A 21163-nucleotide genomic window follows, 5' to 3' on the forward strand; every position below is an offset into this window, starting at 1 on the left:
ATAGTATTGTCTGAAGTCTGAGAGGGTTATTCCTCCAGCCTCTTTCTTTTTCTTCAGTAATGCTTTGGAAATTCTAGGTCTTTTGTGGTTCCTTATAAATTTTATTATGATTTGTTCTAGTTCTGTGAAATATGTCCTAGGTAATTTGATAGGGATTGCATTAAATCTGTAGATTGCCTTGGGCAGTGTGACCATTTTAACAATATGGATTCTTCCAATCCAGGAATATGGAATATCTTGAACATTTTTTAAAGCCTCCTTTAATTTTCTTCATCAATGGTGTATAGTTTTCTGTGTATAATTCTTTCACCTCCTTGGTTAGGTTTCACCCCATCTTCTTGATTCATCTGTTCATCTGTTCATGAACATTTAGGTTGCTTCCATGTCTTGGCCATTGTAAATAGTACTGCTGTGAACATCAGGTGCATGTGTCTTTTCCAGTTAGAGTTTTCTGTGGATAACTGTCCCAGAGTTGGATTACTGGATCATAATGTAACTCTAAAAACTCTTTAGTTTTTCAAGAAACCTCCATGCTGTTCTCCAAAGTGGCTCCACCAATTTACATTTCCACCAATAAGATAGGAGGGTTACCTATTTTCCATACCTTCTCCAGCATTTATTATTTAAGACTTTTTGATGATGGGCATTTTTTACCATTGTGAGATGATACTTCCTTGTAGACTTGATTTGCATTTTTCTAATAATTTTTCATATGTCTCTTGGCCATCAGGATGTCTTCTTTGGAGAAATGTCGATTTAGGTTTTATGCCCATTTTTTTGTATGAGGAATTTGGATTTTTCTTAATATTAAGCTGTATGAGCTGTTTGTGTATCTTAGAAATTAATCCCTTTTCAAATGCATCCTTTGCAAATATTTTCTTCCATTCAGTGTGTTGTCCTTACACTTTCTTATGGTTTTCTTTGCTGTGCAAAAGTTTTAAATTTAATTAGGTCCCATTTGTTCATTTTTGCTTTTATATTTCAATTTTATTTTTCTCGGAGACATAATCAATAAAATATTGTTGGAATTTATGTCAAAGAGTAATCTGTCTATATTTTCCTCTAGTTTTACAGTATCCAGTCTTACATTTAGGTCTTTAATCCATTTAGATTTTATGTTTGCTTAGGGTATTAAAGAAAGTTCTAATTTCAATCTTTTACATGTAGCTGTCAAGTTTTGCCAGCACCACTTATTGAAAAGACCATGTTTTCTCTATGGTATATTCTTGTCTCTTTTGTCATGTATTAATTGACCATATGAGCAATGGTCTATTTCCAGAGTTTCTACATGGTTCCATTGATTTATAAGTCTGTACATCTTTAATTAACTACAGCTTAAGTTGAAGTTCAGATGAGTTCTGATGGTACCCGAGCACACACCCAAAGGACTATGAGTGGAGGCAGCCACTCCTTGAGTAACACACTCTCTAATAAATGTGCCCTCTCCTTACACAGACAGGCTTCTGTAGTGGAATTTGTTCTTGATGACTAGTCCTGTCTTCTCATGCCACAATAGCTGGCTAATGGGTGGATGGGTAAATGCGGCTGACACCTAGGGACAGGGATGGAGCTTACAACCTTTCCACCCACCCACATCAGCCTCTTAAAACCACTGACAGAGAAGCTGGAGGACAAAAGGCCAGAGATACGAATAAGGATTGTTACTGCACTTTGATCATAGAGGTGCAAGAAAAGAGTTAAGGGGAAATCTTTTTAACAGATTTAGGCTCAGGCAACCTTCTCATGACTGGGAAGATAAAGCTGTAACTTGGATGCCACTTCAGCACGTAGGTGGGTGGGGTAGCAGCCCACCAATACTTTTTACTCTGTGCTGGATAGTCAGCAGTGGAAGAAGGGACCCCATGCCTATAAACTTAAGAATGTGTTTTAGGGCTGGTCGTGGGATAACTGGGTTCTAACCATCTACCCCTCACTATCTGTGAGGTTGTTGGCCATACCTCTTCCCTAATCTTAACTTCCACATGGAAACAAGGGGGCTCTGGATTATCACTGGACTTCCTTTGTTATATCTGATCCTCTTTAATCATGAGCCTCTAACTCCTTGGAAAAGATGAAATTTAGGAAAAGATATTTCCTTATCACTGACAGGTACTTGACTCTTCTTTCCCAGTATGTCAGCCACCTCCCCAAATCCTGCATGGTCATCACAGCCCAAATGACAAGGATGACTTTTCTGCTGGGCAGGAAGTGTTCTACAGCTGTGAGCCCGGCTATGATCTCAGAGGGGCTGCTTCTCTGTGCTGTACGCCCCAGGGAGACTGGAGCCCGGCAGCCCCCACGTGTGCAGGTGCCTACATGCTCAGCCGCTCTGACAAATCTAGCTTTTGTTTTTATTGTCCATGTGCCAGTGTTATGTCTGTATGTTCTTCTTTTTCTCCAGTAAAATCATGTGCTTCCTTGTTGGACCAGCTCCCTGATGGCCGAGTGCTAGTTCCACTTAATCTCCAGCTTGGGGCAAAAGTGTCCTTCATTTGTGATGAGGGGTGAGTGTGAAGTTGCCTGATCTCCTGGAGCTGAAATTGAGCTTTATTCAAAAAGGGAAGTTTTAGTGTGACTTAAAAAAGGGAAACATTCAGGGATGCTAAATTTGGGGAGTGTATATAGGAAAGAAATGTAATGAATAGGTAGAACCAATAATATATGAAGTTAAAACTGAGACATAAATTAAATAGCAGGTTCAAAGACCAATAAAACTACTAGTTATGAGTATATATTGATGATACATAAAGTGAAGAAATTATATTTTCCAAGCAGGAAAGCAAAATAAGAAATTTGAAGAGTTCCAGAATAAGTTTTATATATGACAATAAGCTTATTAAAATAACTAAAATCATTTAATACTTATTTCAGAAAAAAAATTAATCATCTAAAATGTATTTTGTAATAGGCATGAAACTATATGAATAAGCATTTTTTAATCCAATCATGTGTCACCTGGTTAGTAATGGGCCAAGGGCTCTGAACTGAGGTCATGGTGGCTGATGTTAATGTTTTCAGTACCGCATTAACTTGTTTATGTGAACCTCAGACTCCTTACACTGTACACACCTCTCCCTGAGAAGTTCTAAAAATGAGCAACAAAGCACCCGATCTCAAAATGTCCCACAGAGTCCTTGGTGGGAATGAAATACAAGCACCCAAGAAAATTTAGGAGCCATCAAGATCCAACATACATTGAGAGTTTTGGATGACTACCTGCCAAAGTCCTTTCCAATCTCCTTTTATTTTCCCTCTGGATGAGTCATGCTTCCATAGCCCAACATGCTGTTGTGAGCCTTCTGCATAAATGTCTCTTAAAAGCTGACACAAAAGAACAATCTTTATTCTCCTTCCAGTTAATCTCTGCTCTTCCAGTCCATACTGGGAGCTGTTTTACTTGCTATTCCAGCATCAGCACTGGAAGGCTGTTGCATTTTGATAGTGACTTTGAGCACAATTGTCACCTTTATCAGGGAATGACCAGGGAGAGATAGATTTCTCTGAGTCTGGGTCCTGGATGGAGGAGATGGCAGCCTTCTTCAGTTTAGCCTAGGACTACAGTATTATGTACCCAAGATACTGTGCTAAGGACATTCTCCTTCAGTGGAGGCCGTGACTTTCCCAGATTGATGTGGCCTCTAAACCTCTGTCACCTACTGGCTACAGATCCTCCAAATGCTGAGATCTTGGCAAACAGGATGGCATTTTGGCTGAGAAACTCACCTATTCACTACCATTTTCTTCCTTAGATTCCAGTTAAAAGGCAGTTCTGCTAGTTACTGTGTCTTGATTGGAACGGAAAGCCTTTGGAACAGCAGTGCTCCTGTGTGTGAGCGTGAGTAGAGGGGCTGGCACCTCATGCCAATCTCTCCCTTTAATCTGTTTGAAAATTTGACCCATGGCCTCCCAAGATGTGGTTCTTCTATCTTCTAATCTGAATTATTGCTATCAGCAGCTTATTTTCATAGCGTTTCATTGTTAGTTAATTTGTTGTGATGCATTTTGTTGTGCATCGTGTGTTTTGGGAACCATTATCAGTCTCTGTCATTTTGAATGTTACATTCTTTGTGATAAATCCTCTCATACTTTGCCTCTAGGTCAGTAGAGACTAGAGAATGTAAAACTTAGACAAATTTCATTTTTTCTTCATCCCTTCCATCTTTCCTTTTCTTTTTTGTGCCATCAAGGTGCAATCATTCTACAATCTTCTTACATATTTGCTAATATACAAATAAGACACATTCATTCCTTTAATCATTTATTGAGCAGATACTCTGTGCTTAACATTCTTCTAGGCACTGGTGTTATAGTAGTTAACAGGCTGAGTGTATTCCCTGTGCCTATGTTATTTATACTCAAGGGGGAGAAAGACAAAAGAAAACAAATTAAATAATGTGGAGATGATAGATCAGAGCAATGCAGGAATGAGGAGGATGTGAGAAGCAACATTAGATAGGTTGCATTTTAAGAGTGTTTAAACTCTCAAAACATGCATGTCAATAAATTATGCTGAAAGATTGAGAAATAACCTCTTTGAAACATGAATTTTCTATATGCAATGCCTGCACTGATTTCTCCTAAGCTAGCTGTTTGTCCATTCCTTAATAGAAGATAGGAATTTGCTTCATCTCTTGATCCTAAAGATTGGAATTTGTGAACATTCTTAAACAATCAAATTTTACTAAAAATGTTCATGTTGCTAGAAATCTGCTCAGTCATCAGATGGTGCTTTTTAATACTAAAACTTTACAAAAAACATAACATGTATAGATCCTTGCTACCTGAGAAACTCCATAGTCACTGAAGTAACATGACAGATGGTTGTCATAATGGCGTGCCTTTCAGGTCAGTTGTTGATTGCACTCTTTCTCTTATTCTTCTCGACTCTTTCTAGTTTAAGTAGCTCCTTCCAAATCCCAAGCCTCATTAGAATCACCAGTTACAAGTGAGGAAATGACTCTCTTAAACCCCCAAGAAGAGCCCTGAGAAAAAGGAACAATTTGAAGCCTAACAGAAAGTAAAGGAAAAATAATAAATCATAAACAAATCTATGCATTTAAAAAAACAAAGCAGTGAATTATTTAGAGTTTTTACAATGAACCATATTTGTTTCAACTCATTGTGACAGCACTGTTGTCATACTCAAGACTGATGATCAGTATTGATAAGCTATCAAGGAGAGATTTCATCTGTTTAAGGTGATTAATACACATGAAATACTCTGTAGAAATATTTCCCGAGAATGTATGCACCTTGGAGGACAGACTTCATCTGTGCTCTTTGCCTGTCCTGAATCTTTCATACCAGTAGTAAAACCAAAACTTTTACTGCTTCATTAAAGGTGTCAAGTTCCTATTATCCAGAAAACTTAAAAATCTGAAAGATTCAGGATAAGCAAGTTCTTTTGTAGTTTTTCATTAAAACAATACCCTGAGCCTGAAATCTCATTTCATTTTGTCCGTCTCATCAAAAGCCGAATGTAAGCTGTCGTAGCCTTCGTGTCTCTAGGTAGCACCAACCTTAGCACCCTATGTCTGTAGCGTACCTCTGATGAGACTCTTCAATGAAACTGAGAGCTTTTGCCTTCCTTCCAGAAATTTTGTGTCCAAGTCCTCCAGACATCCTTAATTGGAGACACACAGGAAACCCTCTGGAAGTCTTTCCTTTTGGAACAGAAGTGACTTACACATGTGACTTGCACCCAGAGACGGGGGTGATCTTCAGCCTCACTGGGGAGAGCACCATCCGCTGCACCAGTGATGGTCATGGGAACGGGATTTGGAGCAGCCCTGCCCCTCGCTGTGAACTTCTTGGTCAGTGCTCACTGCCCCGCATTCCAAATGGTTTCAGAATATCTAAACCAGACTCCAAATTTTTGTCATTACAATGTGCTGTTTATTTGTGCTTTTGAACCAATTAAATGCCAAATCATTAATAAAGTGTTTTAAGATATATGAACATGAATCAGCAAGTCTCTGATGCTCTTAGCTTCTAGAGGGCTGGTGAAAAGAGAGGGAGTCAGTGGGTGATGGCTCTAGTTCTAATCAGAATTAGAAAAAAACTTATTTTCAAAATGTAAGAACTGAAAGTAAATATCTGTCAACCTTAATATAAGTTATACTGTCTTTACAGGATTTGGAGAGAAGCAGAGGAGAGGAGAACAAAACATGCCAAAATAGCTTTTTTTATTTTTCACGTGCTGTGACATGTGGGGTTTTTTGTTGTTGTTGTTATTTTTAATTTTTTTAAAAATTGAAGTATAGTCATTTCATAATATTGTGTTAATTCCTATTATACAACATAGTGATTCAATTATATGTATGTGTGTATGTGTGTGTGTGTGTGTGTGTGTGTGTGTGTGTGTGTGTGTGTGTGTGTGTATGGCTTTTGATATTCTGTTTCATTATAGGCTGTTATTTCATTTCATCAGTCTCATCAAAGGCCTAATGTATACTGCCATAGCCTTCAGGTTTTGAGGTAGCACCAACCACAGCACCTGCAGCATACTTCTGGTGAAAATACTCAGTGAAACTTAGAGCCTTTTCAGATAGTATAATCTCTAATGGGCACATGCTAGTGGAATTTCCCCTCCAAAGGTTACAAAGAAATTATCTTTCCAAAACTAACAGTTTCTTGTAATCAGACATCAAATCTAACAAGAAAAAGACAAGTATGGCATTGGGAACCTTTTTGTTCACTCTAATGTTCTTGATTTCTTGGCCTCTAGGTCGCTGTACCGCCCCAGATCCTTTTCAGTTTGCCAAATTGAAAATCCCAACCAATGAATCTGAGTTTCCCATTGGGACTTCTTTAAAGTATGAATGCCGCCCTGAGTACCGGAGGTACTCATTCTCTATCACGTGTCTAGCAGACCTCACGTGGTCCAGTGTCAAAGATGTCTGCAAACGTGAGTAAACCCTGCCTTGGAGCAGTCCCACATTTATCAAAGTATCTGTAGGGTGTTCTTTTATTTTTCCCAATTTTAGAGATAAGATAAATGTGTTTGCTAAATATGTTCAGATAGGTGGACGTAAGAGTTGGTCTTGTAGGTCATCCCTAATTTTCTGCTAAAATGTTAATGTCATGAAAATGTTTCAGAGTATTTGCAAGAAAAGTCCATTCTTTGTAGAGAAGTAAATAATGAATTACTCCAACTACCAGGAAAAAAATTGTCAGGGAGAGATAAACTGTTTGAATAACAAGGTAGGAAAAACAATTTTATACTGGTAAGATACAAGGCCACAAGTAACTTTAATATTTGAATAAGAGATTAGAGGTCCAAGGAGACTGGAACCCAGCAGCGTCTGGGTGTGCAAGTGCCTGTACTCTTGTCTGGTTTACAGATCAATCTCTTTGTCTCTTACTTGGACATCTCACTTATTTTTTTTTCCCCTAGTGAAATCCTATGCTGACTTCTTGGACCAACTCCCTAATGGACATGTACTCCTTCCACCTAATTTCCAAATTGGGGCCAAAGTGACCTTCATTTGTGATGAAGGGTGAGTGTGACCTAGAGCAAATACTAGAGACACAATGCTGGAGAGTGACTCTCTTGGATTCAGGAATTAATCCAAAAAGAGAGGTTAACCTGTGGAAGTACCTGGGGAGACTATCTTCTAAGCAGTTTTGAAATGTGTCAAGACTCAGGGGAACCATTACTAGGAAATAAAGAAAATGGCACATGTAATTCAATGTCGAGTATGCACATAAATGTAGACAGTGACCTTGAATTCACAGTTGGAACTTGAAGTAAACAGGAAGATAGTTGTTTGGAAGCAGAAAAATATACTTCTGTGGGAAATTTGCTAATAAAAAATTTGACATGTAGGACAAAAATGGTTTGCAATGTGATAAATCAGGCAAGGGTTGTTTTAGGAAAGTAAAAAAATAATCAATAGTGGAATTCATAGTAGTATATGGGTAAGTACTTTGAATCCAGTCATATCTTTTTGCATCAGGAGTGTCTGACATTGGGGTCCTGTTGGCCAATGTTATTGTCTCAGGTGACATTATTAGTTGTTTCTGTGGCTCTAGCACTCTTGTTAGTGTACACTGTCTGTGGGAGGTAACAAGACTGGGCAATACAGCAGTTAATTTTAATAATTGCCAGGGAATCTTTGACTTTACAAAGTCTACCACCCAGAAATGGTCAGCAGATTTCAGAAGGACAACAGGATCCAATAATAATCCAGTCATTCCAGGGTGGCAGAGACTTGCATGAGCCTCTTTCTGGCCATTACAACTGCAGTGGCAAGAACAATGCCAGGTCTCTTTCCAGGTGTTCTCTGCTTTGCTCACCCAGATCAGGAGCTGTTCTTCCTCACGACCCACTAAGGAGGATAAGAGGGGTGTCAGGGGGCTGTCTGAGGGATGGGGTGTGAGTCTAGAGCGCAGGGGAGAGTCCAGCCCAGAGTTCAGGGATTTCTGGGGTGACACTGAGCTATGATGTCTGTTTGACTATTAAGTGTACAAGTTCTGAGTGCTGTGCTCATCACAGGCTACTGTGATTCTTTAGAATAACTTGGCTTCTAAATTTCTGCCAAATACTGAATTCAGGTCCCTAATGAACTGACTCTTAACTGGGCCTGAGCCTAAGAAGTAAATGATAGTTAGTCTGAAGTGAGAAAACTGAGCACCCATCAGAGAAGAGGTGAAGGAGAGATGGGAATTGCTTACCCATTTGCTACCCCCTTTTTTCCTTAGGTTTCGATTAAAAGGCAGCTCAACTAGTCACTGTTCCTTGGTTGGAGTGAAAAGCTTTTGGAACAGCACTGCTCCTGTGTGTGAACGTGAGTAGAAAGAATAACTCTGCAGCCTAGAAAGCTTCCCTTATTTTTTTTTTCAAGTGTGTTTCATGTGTCATGAAATCACTTATTGTCTGGTTCTTTATTTAACTAAATTATTGGCAAAAATAGTCCTTTGTTGGAAGAAGTTTTTAAAGGACTGGCAGGTCTTATACATCATGTGTTCATGTTTTAGTAATCTGTAAGTAATTAGTTTAATTCTGGTGTAGAATTTAGTGGGGAAGATGTAGGGAGATAGTAGATGACATAAAAGTTACAACAAAATTTACTTGTTCATTTATTTTTTCAGTTTTATCACCAGGGCAGAATCTCTCTTAAATGTTTATGTCCTTTAATCCCCTCACATACCTGAACTATTTATTCAGCTTGTTATTCACTCCATAGTATTTACTGAGGAAGTTTTCCCATGTGCCAGGACTTTGGCTGAGGGGAGAGTGTCGAGTAGGGAAGTCTTGTCCCTGTTCTGATGAAGTTCATTTTGTATTTGGAAAGGCAGAGAATGAACAAGGAAATAAATCTTTTAACAAATTATAAAATATAATATATAAATAATTTGTTAAAATGTGATGTGTTACAGAGAAAAGAAAACAGAGTTATATGATAAATTACTACAGTGCCGGAAGGTATGTCAGTATTTGAAATGATTAGGTAAAGTGCCATAAATTTCAATAAAACCCACTTAAAAAAAGATTCAGAAATTGATAATTACATTAAAGTGTTATATATACCAAAACAATACTGATTTATCCTACTCTGTTTACTAAAGCAAGGCTAGACTATTTTAAAATACCCTTTCTCTGATTTTTGGAAAATGTTCATTTTATTTTGGATTTTGTTTAAATGCCTTACAAGAAATCTATTTGAACATTTTATGGGATTACAGTGGAACTTTATAAGAACATTAAATATGTATTAAACTCAGATATCCAGCAAGCTCAACCTTCTTGTGACATTAAAGCTGAAAATAAATATATAAGTAAACTTTGGAAAAACAAGCACGTAATTAGAATCCAGGTATGAGAAGTCAACCGTTGTTTGATGTCTGGAGGCCCTCATTTTGTTAACACACACATTTCTGAAAAGCTCTGAAATCTCTTCCTAAGTTGGTTTAAAATTAAAAGCACCAAATCAGTTTTAGGGAGGGAACTGTCAGAAAAAGAAACATGGACAGAAAGAAATGAAAGCTGATAGTCTGAAATTAAAAAACAAAACAAGAAGAAAAAGTCTCTGTGGAGCCCTTTAATCTGGCTATAAAGAGCCCTCTGGGAATTATGTATTCTGATGACATTTTTATATATTTGGTATTGGTACTGATGATAAGGTCTTGACTCATCAAGAAACATTTACATCTGCTGTAAATGATGGTCCACTTTTAATAAGCTTCACCAAGATTTCCCTGGACCTTCAAATCTTTGAGGGCCAAACCTTGCCTATCATGTACCCCATAGTCAACTGAGGACTCTTTTTTTTTTTTTACATTTTTATTGATTCATAATCATTTTACAGTGTTGTGTCAAATTCCAGTGTTCAGTACAATTTTTCAGTCATACATGGACATATACACACTCATTGTCACATTTTTTTCTCTGTGATTTATCATAACGTTTTGTGTATATTTCCCTGTGCTATACAGTGTAATCTTGTTTATCTATTCTACAATTTTGAAATCCCAGTCTATCCCTTCCCACCCTCTACCCCGCCCCCCACCCCGGTAACCACAAGTCTGTATTCTCTGTCCATGAGTCCATTTCTGTCCTGTATTTATGCTTTGTTTTTGTTTGTTTGTTTGTTTCTGTTTTTTGATTCCACATATGAGCGATCTCATATGGTATTTTTCTTTCTCTTTCTGGCTTACTTCACTTAGAATGACATTCTCTAGGAGCATCCATGTTGCTGCAAATGGCATTATGTTGTCGGTTTTTATGGCTGAGTAGTATTCCATTGTATAAATATACCACATCTTCTTTATCCAGTCACCTGTTGATGGACATTTAGGTTGTTTCCATGTTTTGGCTATTGTAAATAGTGCTGCTATGAACATTGGGGTGCTGATTGTAGGTTTGTCATAAATAGTTTTTATTATGTTGAGATATGTTTCCTCTATACCCACTTTGGTAAGAGTTTTTATCATGAATGGATGTTGAATTTTGTTGAATGCTTTTTCTACATCTATTGAGATGATCATGTCTTCTTTGTCTTTTCTTTTGTTGATGTGACGTATCACATTGATTGATTTGCATATGTTGAATCATCCTTGTGACTCTGATGAATCCAACTTGTCCATGCTGTATGATCTTTTTTTATGTGTTGTTGGAGTTGATTTGCTAGTATTTTGTTGAGAATTTTTGCATCTATGTTCCCCAAAGATATTGACTTGCAATTTTCTTTTTTGATAGTGTTTGTCTGGTTTTGGTATTAAGGAGATGGTGGTTTCAGAGGATGACTTTGGGAGTGTTCCCTCCTCTTCAATCTTTTGGAAAAGTTTGAGAAGGACTGGTATGAGTTCTTCTTTGTATGTTTGGTAGAGTTCCCCAGTGAAGCCATCTGCTCCTGGACTTTTGTTTGCAGGGAGGTTTTTTTGTTTTTTGTTTTTTTTTTTAGTTACAGATTTTATTTCACTTATAGTGATCAGTCTGTTCAAATTATCTGTTTCTTCTTGATTCAGTTTTGGTTGGCTGTATGTTTCTAGAAACTTGTCCATTTCTTCTAGGTTGTCCAATCTGTTGCTATATAATTGTTCATAGTCTCTCTCTTTTTTTTTAAATATTTCTGCAGTATTGGTCATTATTTATCCTCTTTCATTTCTTATTTTGTTTATTTAGATCCTCTCTTTTTATTTGTAGTGACCCTGGCCAGAGGTTTGTCAATTTTCACCCTTTCAAAGAACCAGCTCTTGATTTTATTGATCATCTCTATTTTTTAACCTCTATTTTTTATTTTCTAATCTTTATTATTTCCTTTAGGACTTTAGGTTTTGTTTGTTCTTCTTTTTCTAATTATTTTGGGTTGTAGGTTAGGATGTTTAGCTGAGATTTTCCTTGTTTTCTGAAGAGGGCTTGTATCACTATGAACTTCCTTGTAAGGACTGCTTTTGCTTCCTCTTAGATTTTGTATTTTTTTAATTGTCATTTGTCTCAAGTTATTTTTTAATTTCCTTTTTGATTTCATCATTGACCCATTGATTTTTAGTAGCAGATTGTTTAGTCTCCATATAATCTTTTTTTATTATTTATCTTTCTATGTTTGATTTCCAGTTTCATGTCATTGTGATCAGAAAAGATGCTTGAATTCATTTCTATCCTCTGAAACTTTTTGAGACTTGTTTTGTGTCCTAGTATGTGACCTGTCATAGAGAATGTTCCACATTCACTTGAAAAGAATGTGTATTCTGGGTTTGGATTTTTGTTTGTTTTTGATGTATTGTCTTGAAAATATCAACTAAGTCTAACAGTTCTATTATGTCAATTAAGATCTATATTGCCTTATTGATTTTCTTTCTGGAAGATCTGTCATTGATGTCAGTGGGGTGTTAAAGTATCCTACTATTGTATTCTCTTCATTTTTTTCCCTTTATATCTGTTAGTATTTGTTCTATGTATGTAGGTGCTCCTATATTGGGTGCATAGATGTTAACAAGTATAATATCCTCATCTTGTATTGCTCCTTTGATCATTATATTGTGTCCTTTTTCATCTTTCATTATGGCTTTTGTTTTAAAGTCTATTTTGTGTGATATGAATATTGCTACCCCTGCTTTCTTGTCATTTCTGTTTGCATGAAATCTTTTTCCATCCCTTCACTTTCAATCTATTTGTGTCCTTCACCTTAAGGTGGGTTTCTTGTAGGCAGCATATTGCAGGCTCTTGTTTCATTATCCAATCTGCTACTCTGTGTCTTTTGATTGGAGCATTTAGTCCATTGACGTTTAAGGTAATTATTAACAGATATGTATTCATTGCCATTTTAAACCTTATTTGTCAGTTCATTTTGTATTTCTTTTTTGTTCTTATCTTTGTCTTTTTGTTTTTCCTTTTTGATTGTGAAGGTAACGTAGGGAGATAACACATACAGACAGATGGCTTGCCAATTAGTCATTAGAATTTTTTTTCTTTTTTTCTTGTCTCCCCTTTCTTGCTTTGCTGTCCTTTGCCTTTGAAGATGACTGTGCTGGAGCAGCTGACTCTCCACGTGAGGGTGTGGCTGAGAAGATGAAAGGAGACTCCGGGACACATTTCCCTTTCTTTCGTACACTTGGTGGGGAAGACCTGTCTTTTCTGATCCCACTTTGATTTATGTTTCTGGTTATTCGGAGACCAGTTAATCCTTAGTGACAGCGGCTGACCACTTCCACCAAACTTCAGAGAAATCCGCCCAGCTACCATTTCTGGGAGGAGGGACCCGTCTGACAGTTTGGGGATGATTACCTTTGCGGGACTGCGGCTGCCAGGGAGACGGGGGGGGGGGAGAAGCTTGCGGCTGCATGCTCATGTCGTCTCTGAGGACCAAGTGAGGGCAGGGGAACTGAACGCTTTGAAGTTAACTCAAGCCCAAAATGCAACAGCCCGCCCTCACTCTGCCCCCCAAAACTTTGAATAGGATGAAAGATTTTTTTTTAATTTCGTCTGATACGTGAAATTATCCAGTTGCACTGTCTACAGAGATTTTTATAATTGAATATTTGCCCATTTCTGGTTCTCCATTTGCTTATATGTAAGCATTGGAAAAAGTGATGTACTGTTTAGTGGGATTTGAATATCCAGATTGAAATTGTTCAAATCCTTTTATTTTAAATCTGTGATTTACTTAGTCACCCTAGATTGCTTCCAGGATATTTGACTCAATGTGCTCATGTTCTGTGCTGGAAACATGCACTGGGCTGGGTGGGGGCAGCCTTGTATTCTAGCCTTGTCTCTTTCCCTCCAGTTAAAAAGTACAAGAGAGTCACACTGTCTTGGGGATCTTGGGTCTCTGATCTGTAAAATAAGGGAATGCTGTATTCGGCCTCCGTGTGTCTCCTCAATACTGGGATGTGGTGTTTTACCACTAACAGTCAGATCTGCTGAGTGAAACTGCCAGGGGAAGAGTAACAAGCAGAGAAATTTTACAGAACGGTGGAAGGTTGCACTAACTATGCCAGAGGTTATGTCAGTGGCCGGGGGCCAGAGGGCAAGTCTGATGCGATGGGAACCAGATGGGAGATGGCCGAGCTCAGCCAGTGCTTCCTTCTGCACAGATAACACCCAGGGTCAGCGTTCTCTACAACCTCACTGTCTTACATGGGAAGCAATTAGCTAAACAAACTGTTTCACTCTAAGTAAAATTAAAAACCAAGCAAGCATACCCATGCAGAAACCTTCACACCTAAAATTTTTCTTAGAGTCAATGATTGATGATCGATTTGGTCATTTAAACTATCCTGGGAAGAGCAGTTAAGAATGACCGTAGGAGAGGTTAAAATTAAGCTGTATAAGACATGAGGAGTTCAGAGCTCTGTTTCCTTTAAATTTTTTTTTTTACTTCAACTATATCTAGTTTAAAATCAGGTAAAACTCACTTTTCGTTGATTTTAAAAATGTACATTTTCACCAACCTCTCCAATGTGAATAGAAATGAAGATACCACAGCAGCCTCGAACTCTCACATAGACAGAAGCCAAAAATGTGCAGGGAAAGCAACAGAGGTGGAACAGGATAGAGCAGATAAGTTTCTTGATAGATCCGAGGGCAGATTCAAATGAAGGGTTGAAAAATCATTTGCTAAATCTAATAAAAATTAATGACACTAGTTTCGTTCTCCATACATTTATCAGTTCACTTAATAAATAAGTAGCTGCTAGGGAAATGCACGCGGTACTAAGGATATACCCGTGAGCAAGCTCCATCCACGAGATTGACCCCTGTCCCCAAGAACCATGTAATTTAACAGAGAACGTGATCAGTGAGCGAGTAATTTCGAGTATGATGAGGGCTCAGAAAGGGCAGAGGGGGCAAACTAACTTAATTACAAAGACAGAGAAGCACCTCGACGCGTGCCCTTTAACCTGAACGCTTATGAATGAATAGGGAGTAAGCCAGGCACTGGTCGTTAATCCCCAGCTGCCTGTGAGCGCCTCACCTTGGCCGCAGCGAGGGGGCGTGGCTAAGGCGAAACGGCGAGAATTGTGGGATATTCCCGGGAGCAGCAAGGTCCACCCGGGAGGCAGAGCTTGAAGCAGGAAAGCATACGGCACAGAGTAAACGAATCCTATGTAGTTAGAGCATGAGGAGGGGAGCAACCAGAGTGGCCTTCCCCAGAGAGGGAGGGGAGCCCCCGATTTTGCTGGGCATTATTGTGTGATTTCAGGGGCTTCCCCTGGCTGCGGCATCACAGTGCCAGTTCCTGAGAATTGATATGAGATGTGAGTACTTTATACACCTGAAAATAAAAAAATGTATTAAGAAATCTACACTCTTAAAAAACACACACACACACACTAATATTTGAGGATGGAGCTTCTCCAGGGTTCATTCAAAGTTAGCACAACTGACCCCACTACTGGGCATACTTACCCCTCTGCCTTCATCCCACCCATAGAGGCCCCAAGAAATTTCTCATGAAAGATGAGACATGCTGATGATAAAGGTAGACTGGGTCTCATTTCCAGGTGGGGTGTCTACATAGGTAATCAGATTGCTAACCTAGCTATCCACCCCATGGGTAGGGAAACTGGAGAGAAGTGGCAGGCAGAGAAACAAAGTGGCGACTGGGACTCACACCAGTTGGCTTGGCAAAGGCAAGACGCCTCTCGGTCAAGTGGATGCTTGTAGAACACCGTGGAAGTCAGAGACATCTTGCCGGAAGCCGGCTCCATAGGGCTGCCCTCTGGGTGAACACTTCCAAGATGCAGAAAGCACGTGGGAACTGAGGGCCGATGCAGCATTCAGGCTGGACCCCGCTGAGTGGTGGGGAGGCCACACCAGTCCCTGACCTCGCACAGAGTGGGACAGCGTATGTACATTTGTCACAAAGAGGCTGTCACTGATGATGGGTTGGGGTGAGGCAGAAAAGCAGCAGATAACAGCCAAAAAAGGATTAACATTATCCCCAGCAAGGTAAGGGACATTTGTCCTCCCGCTTCATTTCTTTTTGTGATCCCTAATTCTTGGAGAGCTGGAACTTAGGAACAGGACAATGGTGAGGGAGGGAAAGGTCCCAGCCAGTCCTGGGCCAGCAACGGCAGGGCAACGTGTGTAGAATCAGATAAGAGCTGAAGCTTTTCACGTGGACTGACTGATTTTTAACATCTGAAGTAGGTGGAAAGTGCCAGGACCTTCTCAGGATGCTGATAAACGGTAGGAAAGAGGAGGACTTGTTCACCATAGGACAGTTTGAGGGAGAGTTCAGAAGACATAAAGTCATCTTCCTGATACCCAAGTGGAGTGAGATTCCTGAGGGAACAGTCTGGTTGGATTAAGCGGGGCTGCGCTCTGGAACCCAGCCCAGACTCTGCCCGGTTCCTGCCATCAACCTGCTGAAGTCCGGAAGTCAACTGAGTTTCAAGACAGGTAGGTTTTTGAGGTCTCTCTGAACAGCTGGGCCAAGAGAATAACAATTTTCTTAAGGTGAAAAACAAACATCCAGTGACACAACTCCGCCCAGGATAAAAGCACTATTTTACAATAAATGCAGAACCAATTTTGCCCCCTTCGTTATTTGAGAACAAGACATCTTACATTAACGTAGCCAAAAGTCTCCTTAACTTTTGGAGACTAAAACCCCAACTCTCATGAATGAGATTATCTGGAAAGGTGATGTCAAATCTTTGCCTCTATAGAATAATAAAATAAAACAAAATACAGTGAACAAAAGGAAAATAAAATAAAAACACACTTAGTGTTTACAAGATAACTGTCTCCCTCAGCCCCGTCTCCCTCTGCAGAGGCTTGGTGGGTTTCAAGAGCACGTGTAAGTCTGAGCACCTGAAATAGAGGTGGGGCTTAAGAGCAAGGGATCAGATATTTGTATTTAAAAAAGGTCTTTCTTCGAATATCATATGATTTCACTTATATGCGGAATCTAAGAAAAAAAAGATACAAATGAACTTATTTACAAACCAGAAATAGACTCACAGACATAGAAAACAAACTATGGTGACCAAAGGGGAAAGGGGAGGGATAAATTAGGAGTTTGGGATTAACAGATACATAGCACTGTATATAAAATAGATAAAGAATAAGGACTTACTGTATAGCATGGGAACTATATTCAGTACATTTTAGTAAGTTCTTAGAAAAGAATCTAAACGAATATATATGTATATGTATAACTGAATCATTTTGCTCTACACCTGGAACTAACACAACCTTGTAAATCAACTATACTGCAATAAAATAAATACATACATAAATAATTACATAAGTAAATACATAAATAAAAAAATTAAAATAAAAAAGATCTTTCTCAGAAAAGGACTCTGGAGTTCCCAGTTTATTTGTGGTGACTGAAGCCACGGATGTGGGTGACGTTGCCAGGGAAGCAGGTGAAAGATGGATGAAGGAGCCTGAGATTATGTCTGAGTAAATTTTACACTGAACAGCAAATCTATGTTTTTGCTATACACTTTTACTCCCTTACTTTGCTTTCATCATTTCAATATCCGGAGGTGAGACAGTTATTTTTCTCCCATCTCTATATTACAGAATGGAGGCACATGTGTTTAAATCTAAGGGGCAAATCCAGAAGGACGAATCAGGCATCGCATTCCCTTGTCCTACGTCCTTTCCAGCACGGCTCAGTCTGATTCTAATTTTTTTTTTCTCTACATGGAGCAAGAAGTTTAGTCTATGTTCTCTGGATAATTGCTCTGATTTATTTTCTCCTTGAATGCGATGAAATATCTCTAAGAAGCTGACTAATTGTCAAAGGGAGAAATTTTAAAAATCTAAAAAATTGTATGTAATTGATAATGATATGGTGTCATTACAAGTTTAACAAACTCAAAAACAGAATTATCTCTTTGAGGTGATGCCTATTCCAGGTGGAAATTTTAATAAGATTTTAGGACACCTTTTCTCGGGCACCAAAGGATTTGTAGGCATTTAAATATTACCTTCTAACTGCTCTCCTTACGAAAGTGATGTACTGCCTCTAATGAGCCCGAACTCTGTGATCCATTTAGAGTATTCCGTTAAGCTCGATTTGGTGCCAGTAGCTATGGGACACACTGGGGGGCTGGTCCAGTACTGTCCCCTGAACCCCAGTGGAGATCAGTTGTGGGAATTTACAATACCGTTCCTGGAACTGCTCTGGGTTTATCTTCAGATCCTCATTCCTGCTTAGAATGAAGCGTGGTGTGTCTTTTCTCCATCAGCTGTCACATTGTCGCAGTGCACTGAGCTTGTTTGGGTTGGGGGTGTCTGAGTGGTGGGGAGGCCATCTGCTTTCTCAGATGTGATGACTCCCCATATTTTGCAAAATGTTAATGATTCAGTCCCTTGTACCCCGGCTTTCTCTGAGATGAGGCATTCAGACGTCCACTATCAAATGTTTTTCAAATAGAAGGCAGGATTTTATGACTCTGCTGCTACAGGATCAGTGGTTTTAAGCTCCTCAGCCCCGTGGTGATGGGTGTCCGCTTCCCCCATGCCGGCTATGCTGTGGTTAGTGTTGATTCGGTAGAGAATTTTTTTGTTTTGTTTTGTTTCCACAGATATTGTGCCAATGGAAGACGAATTGTATTTCCCCGAAGAGCTTCCTGGTCTTAAAGCACACTTCACTAATCCCATCTCTCATTTGTGGTTTTCAGTGGAAAACAAGGAAACCAATTATAAGCAAATCTGCAAGAAATAAGAAAGGTTGGGGGCAGTGGTGGCATAGATACAGAGAACAAAAGAAATGAAAGCATTTAAATGTGAAGTGTTATAAAACATTACTTAGCTATCAATTTAGCTAAAGTGACAGATACACACAGAAAGTCTCTGATCTTTCTCTCTCAGACCCCAGATGATGGTCTAGCTTTTTACACAGATTTGAACAGAATGTGCTATTACTAAAGTTAACTTTCTTGAAGATAGAAACTTGTAAATTTCTCCTCACCCAGAATTTTACTGTTAGAAGAAAACTCATAACCTCTTTTGACCTTTAAAGAGAGTGGTCAGCCTTGTGTGTTTCATCATTTGTAATGCTTTGTATATATTAAAAAAAAACAAACACCTCTAAAGGCAGGAGGTGTGTGCTGACACGCGTCCTCTGAGTCTCTGTAGCGCAGATCCTGGTCATAATGAGAACTCCTTGAAATTACTCATCTGTGCCGCTGTTGTGTTGGGCCCATTAAACCCTGAGCTCATGAAAGAAAGGAGTTGCCTCGAGTCTCTACTAGGTCAGGGGCATACACTTCCCTAAGGAAAGTGCTGGGGCGGAAGCAGTGATTGATTGGGTGTTGTGAAGTGTTTACATAAACACATGAACTGCTTACACAGATGCACTGTGCCTGTGGCCTGGGCAGACAGTAATGGAAGTGGCCGTCTGACAGCCTGCCCTCTGTCTCAGATTTGGTCCCATGGGGGGACGGTCTTCGAGGTAGAGGTGACTTTCCCACCCAATGACGCCTGCACCGACAAGGTCATTTGCATCGAAGGCAAAGTAGCCAAGGAGTAACTTGCGAAGTGTTTACTATTTAGTGACCTCTTATTCCTTCCCTGACCTAGTGATGTGGAAAATGGTGCTTCTAAATATTAAAATGATTGGCTGATCACTTGATGATCTTAAAATGTGTTTTTAGACTTCTACGTGGAAACTTTGCAGCCTCCACTGTGGGCGAGGGGCGTACCACTCCTCCCAGAGGCATGTAACATGGTGTTTGCAAAGTAAGTGATGTGTGTTCCATGGGGGGAGTCAATGTTCAGCTGGGGTGAAATCGATGAATAATTCTCTCCAACAAATAGGATTGTCCTCATGGCCACAGGACACGACAAAGAGCAGTCACACGAGGACTCTGAGGTTAGAGAGAGAAGCTGGACTCACATACACAAGTTAAGGAGCCACTGTGAGGTGTGTAACACAGTCCTGGAAGCTGAGACTGGCAGTAACTCATGAGAGGTGATGACGATCTTGCAAGAGCAAGGCGCTGGCTGCCTGGGAAAAATTTTCCTGGAACAGAAGCTGTGTGGGAGCCAGAAAGAGTCAGAAGATCCTAGAAGATAAGACATCCAAATTTACCTAGGGGAAATTCTCTCCGATTCCATATGGGCAAAGGGTCTCTTGCGGATCTTATGTGAATAAGAAAGCAAAATTTTGTCAGACGTTTTACACACACCATCTGTTGTACGTTTAAGTGTAGCTACAAGATAAATATGTAGCGAAACGTAAGTGTTCTGTGAATAACTCTTTTCAATGTATGTGAGTTTGATATAGTACTGAACTATTTCTCAGGCTGACTAAGGTGGATAATTTCTAATTTCAATTTTGAAAGAAAACTTAGGATCCAGTTATTTATGGTGTGATATCTGGTGTAGGACTTGGGGACGCTGATTCCTCACTTCTTCATGTATCGGGATGGACCCAGGAGATCATTTTAAGAAAAACGTTGTCCTTGCTCCACATCCTCACTTGGTCTATCTCTATACCAGAATATAAAGATGCAATTTATTCATTAAAGAATATTTATTACAGGAGTTTCTTGTCTTAGAGAATGTGATTTCTAATTCTTCATTTCTTATTAAGTAAAAGTACATCCCTTATTTATAAATTAGATAGTCTCCAGTTATGTATTTGGTAAGTAGCTGTGAAGATGTATGCATTTATGACTCAGTGGTTCTCAAACCTGATTCCTTCATGCAAATTAGAATCATCTGGGATGCCAAGCATCCCAAGGCCCCACATGCATCCATCCATCGCACCCACACTTTCACACGCATGCAGAGTCACACGTGTCCATGCTACGCACACACATCAGGGACCCAACTAGTAAGAATCTGGTTTCACATCACAGATGGGGGCCTGAACACTGGTATCTGAAAGTGCCTTTAATTTGCAGTCAGGGTTGAAACTCACTGGTCTATAGCATGGAAAAATCTGCAATTTTGCTGAGGCACAAAATTGAATCACTTGTGCTTGGAGTGAGTGATCCAGTTGGTGGAGGAGGCCGGCCACTCGGCTTATGCACCTCCGGACAGCCTGGCTTTAGTCTCTTTGGACTGGCGCGCACACTGACGCCGATGAAGTAAATATCACAATTAGAAAAGCAGAAAAACCGAAGCGAACCAAAGTAACACTTTGCTTCCTCTTCTTTGTGGAAAACTGGCTGAATAGAAAGAGTGACTCATGGCTCAGATGTAAGTGAAAAGATTGTGAAGAAATCTGAGACAGCCCAATCGAAGAAG

General features: G+C 39.5%; 1 protein-coding gene across 1 annotated transcript in view; it reads left to right on the forward strand.

Annotated features, from left to right (window-relative positions):
* Nucleotides 1–19439, forward strand: part of LOC102536491 (complement receptor type 1) — a 79243-nt gene extending 59804 nt beyond the window's left edge. Inside the window, 7 exon segments of the mRNA XM_072948195.1 lie at nucleotides 2132–2308; nucleotides 2402–2504; nucleotides 3750–3835; nucleotides 5595–5813; nucleotides 6728–6907; nucleotides 7397–7499; nucleotides 19262–19439. Of these exon segments, the coding sequence (XP_072804296.1) occupies nucleotides 2132–2308; nucleotides 2402–2504; nucleotides 3750–3835; nucleotides 5595–5813; nucleotides 6728–6907; nucleotides 7397–7499; nucleotides 19262–19439 (1046 nt within the window).
* The last annotated feature ends 1724 nt before the right edge of the window (nucleotides 19440–21163 follow it).

This window comes from Vicugna pacos, chromosome 22, assembly GCF_048564905.1.
Source record: "Vicugna pacos chromosome 22, VicPac4, whole genome shotgun sequence".
NCBI classification, from domain to species: domain Eukaryota; kingdom Metazoa; phylum Chordata; class Mammalia; order Artiodactyla; family Camelidae; genus Vicugna; species Vicugna pacos.